The sequence below is a fragment of the Neodiprion pinetum genome, chromosome 3 (assembly GCF_021155775.2).
Source record: "Neodiprion pinetum isolate iyNeoPine1 chromosome 3, iyNeoPine1.2, whole genome shotgun sequence".
Classification (NCBI taxonomy): domain Eukaryota; kingdom Metazoa; phylum Arthropoda; class Insecta; order Hymenoptera; family Diprionidae; genus Neodiprion; species Neodiprion pinetum.
Genome location: NC_060234.1, coordinates 10,128,862 through 10,140,381, shown reverse-complemented (window position 1 = coordinate 10,140,381; position 11,520 = coordinate 10,128,862). Strand labels below are relative to the sequence as shown.

The 11,520-nt window shown below is 39.3% G+C and overlaps 1 protein-coding gene and 1 long non-coding RNA gene across 2 annotated transcripts; one reads left to right on the top strand and one right to left on the bottom strand.

The window, feature by feature from the left end:
* Positions 1-1,416: 1,416 nt before the first annotated feature.
* LOC124214318 (uncharacterized) lies at positions 1,417-2,360 on the bottom strand. Its single transcript, XR_011176731.1, has 3 exons — positions 2,213-2,360; positions 1,939-2,103; positions 1,417-1,782 (listed from the first exon to the last, which is right to left on the bottom strand). It is a non-coding gene; the product is annotated as an uncharacterized lncRNA (long non-coding RNA).
* A 5,772-nt stretch (positions 2,361-8,132) lies between these two features.
* On the top strand, positions 8,133-9,497 carry LOC124213877 (uncharacterized). The gene is made up of 2 exons (XM_046615590.2): positions 8,133-9,200; positions 9,334-9,497. The coding sequence occupies exons 1-2, from the start codon at positions 8,145-8,147 to the stop codon at positions 9,454-9,456; spliced, it is 1,179 nt and encodes a 392-aa protein (XP_046471546.2). The 5' UTR covers positions 8,133-8,144; the 3' UTR covers positions 9,457-9,497.
* The last annotated feature ends 2,023 nt before the right edge of the window (positions 9,498-11,520 follow it).

The window sequence follows — 11,520 nt, the reverse complement described above, 5'->3', positions numbered from 1 at the left end:
ACCAATACCAGGTGGTTGTTGTTTAGTTGAAGTGCTTCGTGATGAAGATTTTTTAAAGAAAGTTATTTCACAAAGTGAAATATTTTATTTTCGAGATTATTTACCAGCTCTTTGTGCGGCAATGACTAAAGAACCAAGTACAGAGAATGATGAAAACATTGATACATCAAATACTGATAGTTGTGCTGAAAATGAAATTTACGTTGACAATAACAATAACAGTGAGGAAACCTCACCAGTGCGAATTTTTACAGAAAAAAAAAATTAATCCATCAGAATAATTATATTAAAATAAATAAGATGTTTTATTTTATATTATTAAAAGTTTATTATATCATTATATTACATTATTTTAATATTACATAAAAAAAGCTTTATTACGTGTTGCTAAAAGTTGAAATATGATTTATTAATGTATATTTTATGCCTAAGAATATGTATTTAATATATAATTCAGTTGTAATGTTAGTACATGATCCAAAAAATTTAATAAATTAACCAGTTCATTAAAAAATATCAATTATTTTGAACCATTAATTATATTCTTCATTTTTTTTTTTGGAAATTATTGGTGGTTGTAAATTTACCAAAACACAGCATACATGTATGATGTCATCTACACAATGAAATAGATTTTCAGGAAATTTATTTAATACTTGATAAAGTCTTAATCGTTGCATTATGCGTTCAATATGAATTCGTACTTTTGCTATGCTGTACGTTTCTTGAGTTTGTTGTGTTGTAAATTCAGATTTTTTCTCTAAAAAAGGTGGCATAACCATTTTTAATTTTTTTCCACTTGCATCGATAAATGTTTTAATTTCCGGAAAACCTTTGTCAGCCAAAACGACGTCACCATCTTCTAGAAGATCTAATAAACCTGATTCAATTGTCATTTGAGAGTCAGATTTACGACCACCAGCTACTTTTGATTTCAAGTAAATAAATCCTCCTGGAGTGATACCTATGAGAACCTTCGCAGTAAAATTTTTTTTATAATGCGAATAACAATAAACCCGATGATCAGCATTAGCAGGAATTTCAATATTAAATTCAGTACAATCGATGATTACTCGAGTATCACTGTAATCATGATGAAAACAGTCAGGCATCGTTGCTTGAACAACATCAATATCCGGCCAAAATACTAAATTAGCTGTCGTACTAGCTAATTGCTCCAAAATGTCGAAAAAAATTCTTGAAATCGTTGTTCTATGCACGTTAAATAATACGCCAAGAGCCGAAAAAGTGAGTCCTGTTTTTAATTTCATTAAAAATATGAACAGTCTATCTTTGTAACCAATCGTCGATTTTTTAGGAGGTTTTGTTCTGTCTAATAAAAAATTAAAATTATTAAATGTTACACCAACAAGATCTATGAGTTGCTCGTTTTTTTTAACTGATGAAAATCCTTCAAACATATTGGTTACTTGAGTTTCATGATCAGCAAACGTTCTATGTGGTGTACCGCACTCCTTGTTAACATATTTTTTATTATTTGTAATTATTTTTGACGTCGACGCTTCCAGAATCTCTGTTTGTGTCTCAGCATCACATTTGTTATTAGTGATATACCGATTACAAATGAATGTTTTTGATGAAACATTGGAGGTAAAATATATATTCGCTTCACATGCCTGCTCCACCGTTTGATTCATGAATGTATTATTTTGATCACCTTCAGCTATTTCAGGCGGTTCTACAAAATTCATCACCGGATGTATCTCAGCCGTTGACGATAATGACTTTTTCATTATTCTTCTCTCCATGAAGCGTTTGTGTCTAGATGGATTAATTACGATAACAGAAATAAAAATTAAATTAACTATAATAGGTATTGCTAAATTTTTAACTATACCGATTAATGTGACTTAATTTTTTAGTCGATTATTTCGATTAATCTAAATATATTAATCGAAACTAAATTCTTTTACGTACCTATTCAAAACGGCAGATTCGTTGACTTTACGTCGTCTATAAGCTGATGGAAAAATAGTTGGAGCGAAGTTGGGACTTGATTCAATATCTGATTTTTCACCGCTAATGAAGTGTTCACTGCATATAACATCCATAGGTTTTGGAGACCATAACGATCCATCAATACTTTACAAAAAAAAAATTAAACTATTACATACTCAGATTTCTTATATGATATACACATGTACATGATATTATTCTATAATATATGGTTATAGGTTATAGTAATACTTACTTTTGCCTTTTAACAGCAGCGATCCATTTTTTTCGCTGATTTAATTTCCAATTGGCAACCGGAAACTTATAAAATTTACAATTGCTATTTCGACTTGTATTTTTGCAATCGACTACACAACAACTTTGATGACCCATTTTATTTACTTTATTTAATTTAGTTGACACACGTGTTATTTTAATAGCCTTAAGTAAAAAAGAGCCACCCATAGTTCTATATTGTCCGCAGCGAGCGCTGACATCAGTTCTGTGTCCCCCACTATGCCTTACGCACCCAGCGAATAACGTTTCCCGGAATCGACCCGACCGCTCTATTCACTACGAGCAACTGGCAGGGTTCTCACTGTTCTTGCCGAACCGACATTTTGTCTCACCGGCGCGGCGGCGTGCTCGACACGTGTTGCCGGACCTTTTGTTTGCGAGAGCGGTCTAGTGCGCGCACCTAGCTCAGCTCTCGCCAAAGCCCAGAGGCGACTCGCAGGTAGGGTTGCCAACCCCATAATACAAAAGCCGGACTCGGTGCTATATTTGGCCGGACATAGATTTTTTTAGTAACCAAGCGTACCTTTTTTCAAGCCAGACATACGTTTTCAAGGCTGGACATAACTTTCATAATGAAGAACAATTTGATAACGTATTTTGAATGTTTGAAAATGTTTACCTGCCGCCCCGTAAGCAGTGGTGGCTGCAGCTTTGTAAGTGACCGTGGACATTGCGGAGTACTCATAAGTCACAGTTTTGTTCCAAAATTGACGAGTATAACTAGCAGCCGTCAATAATTAGTCTCAGATGAACATCCTTGACTTTTCCCGTCAAAAGATGCAAAATATCCGAACTTTATAACACGAAACTTAGATAATGGTGAGCAGTTTTGACGACGACAAGCTCTCAAAGTTGTGTACCTTGAATATATAAATTTGGATCTAAAAAACAAATAGTGATTCTCTGTTTCACACAACTAATTGGAAATTCAACGATACCATTTCCGCAAGATAGCTGAACTAAAGTTACTAAGGCTTGCTGCAGAAGTTTGCGAAAGGATTCACGAAAAAAGTACGTTTTTCCCTATGGTTCATCATAATTATCTGACTTTTCCCGATAGATGATATTCCTTGACAATTCCCGGTTTTCTCGTTCTGTCGCTACCTTTTTTCTTTATTTTTATTTCTTTATCGCTGGATAAATGCCTTATGCACACCCTGAGATCCGCGTAAGGTCTCTACCCTGATAGTAATATGAACAACCTCCAACGCACCCCACGACAGGGAGTTACAGGAGGGTTACGATTACAGCTAAAAAATTGACAAATATTATTTATAGCCGTATACGCGAAACTTATTGTACGCATTAATTCGAACATAAAAAACTTGAAAAATATCATCTTCCGCCGGGATTCCACGACAAAACTCGTCTTCCACCCACATGAGTGTTGGAATTTTGCGAATTTCACCCGTATATTTGAGTCTCGGTTCTTACGGTAAAAGATCTATTACAACTATCCCCCAGAATTTGAATTTATTCACTGAATAAATGTACAACAAGAAAAAAACAACTTTATGATAGTCTTCCAATAATTCAGAACAACAACGATCGTCTTTAAGGCAGGTAGAGATGTGCGGCGTTGTCGCCTCGTCGCTCACGTGCCACATGCCCAGCGCAGTTTCACAGTCCTGGACGACCGTCGTTGTATTTTATAGGTAAAACACTATTCTTTTCGCGTTTGTTGTTCTAAAAAAAAGCATCGCAATTAATTTCATCCTTGGAAATACAAATTTTCTTAGATTTTTTTACGCCTGCTTATATGGGTGGGAGACGAGCTCTGTCGTGAAATTTAGGCGGAAGAAGATATTTTGTGAAATTCATATGTTTCAATCAATGTGTACAAAAACTTTCGCATATGTGTCATGAATTTTTTATTTTGTCGATTTTTTATCGTGAATCAAGCTCTCCCGTAAGCCTTCGTCATGGCGGTGCGTTGCGGGATGTTCATATTCCTATTACATATTACACGGATGATTCATTAATTAAATTGATGTTGCCAAAACGACCCGGCTGTCGTTGACTCGCAAGCCTTAAAAAATATTGCCAGCTTCTGAAGATTTGAAATTTGGAGTAACAGTTTTCTTTATATCACGCACTCACTTTCTCAAGCCTGTAGCACAGTTTAGACCATTGTGTCTATCTTTCTAGATAGTGACTAAAAAAAAGATAAGGCTGAGTTCCTGTGATGGTGACGACGGTGGCGGTGACGTATAATTTTGATAGTGTGAAGAAAGGTACATGCAAAATAATCTCCATCACTCACCTGTAATTCCGCGCTAAGATAACGTTTGTTGGTGACGATGCTGAAATCAAAGTACAAGACACAAAAATTGCGTAACGAATTCACGCGACACAAGCATTTTTTTCGCATTGAAAATCTTGGTTCCTGTTCCATCCAACTGCTCCGTTGATTCGTGTTATTCCTGTGCCAATCACACCCTAGTGAGTGGACTGTGAAGCATTCGATTTGTAAGGGCAGTGTATCGAAAGCCGGTGACTGAAGAGTGATTTTGGCGCCTCTAGAGACCCTGTGAGTTGTTGCGTCCAAGAGTTACACCGATTTTTCGAGTTTTTTGGTGGTTTCCACCCCTCGGGGGTGGAGCAGTTAATTCGAGCGGATCGTTTTCCGGGAGCCTTCAATTCTGGAGTAATTTTGACGTGCGTACGAACTCTGTGAGTTGTTGCGTCCAAGAGTTACACCGATTTTTTGAGTTTTTTTGTGGTTTTCACCCCTCGGGGGTGGAGCAGTTAATTTGAGCGGATGATTTTCCGGGAGCCTTTAATTCTGGAGTAATTTTGACGCTCGCACGAACTCCGTGATTTGTTGCGTCCGAGAGTTACACCGATTTTTCGAGTTTTTTGGTGGTTTCCACCCCTCAGGGGTGGAGCAGTTAATTCGAGCGGGTGATATTCCGGGAGTCTTTAATTAGCCCTCAATTATGACCCTCACACTTTTTCGAAATTCGACCTCATTCCCGTTTTTTTTCAAGTCTGGTTTATTTCGAGCTGGCACCGCCACAGGTTTTTTTTGAAAAACGCTGAGCAACGAATTCAAAGATGAGGAATTCCAAGAGCCTTTAATTAGCCTTCAATTATGACCCTCACACTTTTCCGAAATTTCACCTGTTTTCCGTTTTTTTTCGGTGTGGAGGTTCCAGGTTTATGTCAAGCTGGCACCGCCACAGGTTTCTTTCAAAAAACGCGGAGCATTTGATTCGAAAAGAGAGCATTTAATTAGCCTTTGATTAACCCTCAATTATTCCATAGGAAATTTTTTGATTTTCGAATGTGGCGGTTCCAGCTTGATATGGCTCTGACCCATGGAATTTTGAAATTTGTCAGGACCTGAATTTTTCAAAAAAATCGATGGCAGTGCTGACTTCTCTCGGAAACAGAACAACCGTGTGCTAATTCTGCATGAAGGAAATTTCTGCGTGAAACCGAAGCTGCTCATATATGTTAAAGAAGCTGACTAGAAATTTTTTAAAACATCTGTTTACAGCGATATAATTCGAAAAAATATATTTACTTTAATTGTTATAGATATCAGTCCCTGTAGACGCCTTATTCATTATGTAACTCTGTACACTGTGACGTTGCACCTAGAGTGCAAGTCATAACAAACCCCAAACCCGCGGGGAAGAGCCGAACGGGTGAGTCCCGTCCCGTCGGGAAAGACCCGAACGTAACCGAAGCCCCCCCGACGCTCGGCAGAGCCGAGCGCCAGCAGCAGTACGATCACGGCCGTCAAAGCAGCAACACCGGAGAAGCCAAGAATACGAGCAGAAAGAGAGAGAGAGAGAGAGAGAGAGAAAGAGAGAGAGACACAACTACACACACACCGATACACCCCGCTACACGCACGCCGACGACTCCAGGAGAGAGAACCAGAGAGACACAGCTACACCCCACCACACCTCGATACCCACACACACACGCCGACGACACCAGGTTAGCCTGCATTCTACAGCCGATCTACTCCTCCCCTCGCAATACCAACCCTTTCTACCTCACACTCCCCGTCACACTACACCCCATCCCCTCGCAATACCAACCCTCCCGACCTCACGTTCCCCGGCACCTCACACACTCTCCCCCCCCCCCCCCCCCCGCGCGCGTACCTGTAAGTTAGTATTAAGTAACGCTAAGGGCTGAGGCGTGATCAGCCCCCGTTAAAGTCTACAACCCTTTTGTATCTTTCGTAGTTTAAGTCGACTCACCCCCCTCCCGATCGCAACGCATGTACCACCTCCCCCTTTTTCACAAATACACACACCAAGTTTTACCTATTATATCCGCCCCGTCTCTAATTGTCTCCCCCCCCCCCATATTATTCGTGCGGACTCAAAACCCGTCACAACACATATCCGCACTCGTACTATTCGCTCATGTATTCTATCTTTGCCTTACTCTTTACACCTGTGTGTTGTATTTTCTAACTTCATCAGCTGGGAGGAAGGTGTTGTTTCGGCTTCGCCGTGAAAATGGTTTTTCAACCAAGTGTTTTTCATATAATAAAAGTGATAATTCTCATTTTTCGCGCGGGTAACCAACTAAAAATTATGAAAAAAATCGCTCATCAAACATCATTGCAATTTGTTCAAATCGAAACCAAAACACCTTTTTCTCGGCGAAGCCAAAACAACACCTTCCTTCTTCCAGCCGACGACTTGTCCTTTTTTCTGAAATCATACGTTTTCTATATTTGTTCTATTTTCGTTATTTGTTGAATTATTTCATGTTTGTACGAATTACAGTAAGTATTTCGATGAAAAAATATGAAAAAAATACATGTAAGTTTGAGACTAGCCCAAACTACAGCGCTACATATCAGAGTTCGTCCGCTCGGCACACCTACCAAGCCCGAGACACGCGGTCGTCGCGCTGAACAGTCAAAACTGCTTGAAACAGACAGAAACACGCTGATAACGTGAAAGGCTAATAGCGCTTGGCGCTAAACTGTATAATTGAGCAAAATTAATAACACCGGCACACAAAAAAAATTGAGTAGAATGTGCATTTGACCGGACCTACCTACGAGTACGTATTTTGGTCCGCTGAATCCGAATTCGAGGTCAGTTTGACCCCTACACCCCCAAAATTTCGAGAAAACCTCGAAAAACCGTAAAAATGATGAAAATCGGCAGTTTTGAAGATAAAAAAAATTTTTTGGAACCAAACTAAGCGTGATTTTCATGTATTTCGATCCACTGAATATGAATCGAAACTTTATTAAGACCACGAGCCGTTTTAAATGTAAAAAAATTACACAAACCCTCCAAAATTCCGAAAAAAGTCATTTTTTTGGTTTTTTTATTCTCGTTTTCAACTTCTGAAGACTTAATTGCTTGTGCCTGTAACCAGGGCGCCTCCACGTGGTGACGGTGGGCAACAGAACCATCTGGCAGAGTCCCTGGGTTAACGGCGTGTGTGCCGTCATGGCAGTTACAAGTGATAACTACTTTACGATGCAGGGATTCGGAAACCCAGTATCGGCGTCTGGTCAGGGTGAGAAAGCAGGCCCGCAGGCGTCGTCATCAAGCGACTGCAGCTCTTTAGAAGTGGGAGACTTGGCTACTGGAGAGTATACTATTACAAGAAGTAATTCTCATCTGTATAATAAAAGTCCTGATTCATTTTGTTACATTTGTGGAGAATACAATTTGGAAAGGAATCGAAGATCGTTGTCTGATAAGATCAAACAAATTTATGAAGAATGTTTTGGTCTCCAAATTACTAATTTGGATTCAGCATGGGTTCCACATACGATTTGTAGTCGATGTAACATGATGTTAATCCGGTGGAAAAAAAACAAGAAACAGGAAAACTTGAAATTCACAATACCAATGATATGGTCTTCACCAACTGGTCTACAGAATTGTTATTTCTGTATGACAGATGCTTCCGGGTTCACCTGGAATACAAAAAAGAAAATTGTATACGCCAATGTTTCATCAGCTATTAAGCCACAAAAAATAGAATTTGTCAAGGAAGTTAATACGGTCGAAGAAATGGATGTAGAAGAAGACGATACGCTAGTTGAAGAAAGTTCGGAAGAAGATCATTCAGAAGATGAAGAGTATTTACCTGGCGGAAAAACAAAAGACCCTGAAACGTTAAGCCGAGAAGAACTTAATGATCTGGTTCGAGACTTGGCTTTACCGAAAGATGGAGCTGAATTACTTGCGTCAAGGTTGAAAGAAAAGCATTTTTTGGCTAAAGGTGTATCAGTGACATTCTATCGAAATAGGGAAAAAAAATTTCGGAAATTTTTTATGAACGACGATCAAAATTCGGTGGTATACTGTTCAGATGTTAAAGCTTTAGTTGATGAATTGAAACCGAACACGTATAAGGACGATGAGTGGAGACTTTTTATCGATTCATCGAAACGAAGTCTTAAAGCTGTTTTGCTTCATATTGGGAATGAATTTGCGCCGATTCCAATAGCTCATTCGACAAAACTGAAAGAAACTTATGAAAATTTACAGATTGTATTGGGAAAAATAAAATATTCAGAGCATAACTGGAAAATTTGTGGAGATCTCAAAATCGCAACACTTTTTTTAGGTCAGCAATCGGGATTCACTAAATATCCTTGCTATTTATGTTTGTTTGATAGCAGAGACCGGAAAAATCACTATGTCAAGAAAGATTGGCCATCAAGATCTTCATTGAATCCAGGTTCCCATAACGTTATACGACCACCCTTAATTCGGTCTTCCAAATATTTGCTGCCACCACTACATATCAAGTTGGGACTCATAAAACAGTACGTGAAAGCTCTGAATAAAGATGGTGATTGTTTTGCATACTTGACAGAAAAGTTCCCTGCAATAAGTGATGCGAAATTGAAAGAGGGAATTTTTGATGGACCCCAAATACGATCTTTATTTCAGGATGCAAATTTTGAAGAAACAATGAACGACACAGAAAAAGCAGCTTGGGTAAGCTTCAAAAATGTTTCACAAAACTTTTTGGGAAATAACAGAAGTGAGGATTACAGCACTTTAGTTGACGCATTGCTGGAAAACTACAAAAATTTGGGTTGTTTAATGAATCTCAAATTACACTTTTTAGATTCTCATCTTGACCACTTCCCTGAAAATTGTGGAGACTATAGTGAAGAACAGGGAGAACGTTTTCACCAAGACATCAGTGAAATGGAGAATAGATACCAAGGAAATTGGAGTGTTAACATGATGGCAGATTTTTGTTGGATGTTAAAAAGAGAAGTACCCGAAGAAAATCGTAAACGAAAGAGGAATCCACTACGAAGATCATTTGAGGATAAAAGAGAGCGATACAAACGAAGGAAAGTTTAGGATTCGTAAAAATCATTTCTTTCTATCTTTTTATGTCTTGTGTATTTCACAGATTTCTAGTTATTAGATATATCAACGTTATAGAGTATTTATTTTAGGCATTAAATCATGTTCAATCAATTTTTTTTCTGTTATGAATGGTTTTTTTACAATTTTTTCGAATTTTTCCAGCTTTAGAGGGTGAATAGACTAAAAAAATTAGGATGCGAATTGAAGACATGAAAAGATATAAAATTTTATCTGAATTGGACCAGAAAAAGTTTTTTTATCATGAAAACTATATTTTTTCGGAATTTTGGAGGGTTTGTGTGATTTTTTTACATTTGAAATGGCTCTTGGTCTCAATAAAGATTCATATTCAGCAGATCGAAATACATGAAAATCACGCTTAGTTTAGTTCCAAAAAATTTTTTTTATCATTAAAACTGCCGATTTTCATCATTTTTACGGTTTTTCGAAGTTTTCTCGAAATTTTGGGGGTGTAGGGGTCAAACTGACCTCGAATTCGGATTCAGCGGACCAAAATACGTACCCGTAGGTAGGTCCGGTCAAATGCACATTCTACTCAATTTTTTTTGTGTGCCGGTGTAATTATAATAAGTACTTGTTGTTGATTTAGGTAAACCTGGGCACAATCCTCTATTGTAATTATTGAATCGCTTGAATACGTGTAAATAGTGTAAATATATTTCAGTTATTACCAGCATCAACCAGAGTACCTTATCGGCAACAAAGTCGCCCTAACTACGAAAGATAAAGGAAATGTCTTACATACATATTTTATTCAGAGTTCACAAATTCTCAAGTTTGCATCCCATTTGACGATGAAGAGAAGAAATGATCCAGATTGTCTAACGATGATGGCTTTATAAATCATTCCTGAAAGCCACTTCCATCCCCAACCGGTGTTTAATTTTCTATAAAGCTTGTTAGAAAGTTTCGTGTTTTCTTCAATATTGCAGTGGATTGATTATGGGAAACTTGCGTGACGAGCTACCAATTTTTTGTTTTTCATATACTCGTGTTCGGTATTGTATGTAGAATTGCGTCGTTCGCGGCTTTAGTTATGCAGTAATAGGTCAGCTTTGACAGTAGTCAAAGTAAGTAGGAATTTACGTAGTAAGTAAATATGTACCAACTATATATTGTAACGTGGCATTTCGGTTAGGCCTGCCCGTTACAAGGTACTCCCTGAACCCTGGGCGGAATCCAGGAATAAGGTTTTCGGAAATCGAGTCGCGAAATAATCATAGAGAGCGCCAGAACTGGAGTCACGCACCCGGGCTTCGACAGGGACGAAATAGCGAATAACGAACAAGATATTGCAGGCTTTTGTTTTTATTTTTATTTGAGTACACCGGCCACCAGCCAGCGACCAACTCCGACGCCGAAGATAGTTCGAGGCAAAGCAACACCGCGGAGATCTCGCGGGAAGGATACCGAGGCTGCGGAGGGGGAGACAACGCAGATCCCTGCAGCGCGGGAATCCAAGGCGGACGCGATTCCCGCTGGCGGCCGGCGCGCCGCAGCCTCCCCGCTCATCCCGCCTGCACCCAACCGAGACAACCGCGAGAGACCAGCGAGCGACAAGGGAGCACCACCCCGCCCAACCCCAGGACCCTGTAGAGCTGCGCGGAAGACGACATCGCGATCTAGCCCCAAGTTCTGCGCCGCGTAGCGACGACAGGTGCGCGTCAAGTTGCGCGTCAAGTTGCGCAATCCTCGAAATCAATGACAGATCGATTGTCGCGCATTCTTAGGGTGATGACGTCACGAAGGATTAGCGTGACGATATCGGCGTTGCGGCTGATCGGCCATCTGAGGTCACTCTAGTTCTGGCGACGGATTAGGGAGGTCTTGTGGCGTTTGATGATCAAGGGTTTTGTGAGCTGTGCGGAAGAGTCAGGTTGTATTGCGAAGATGATGGCCGCCAAGGATCACG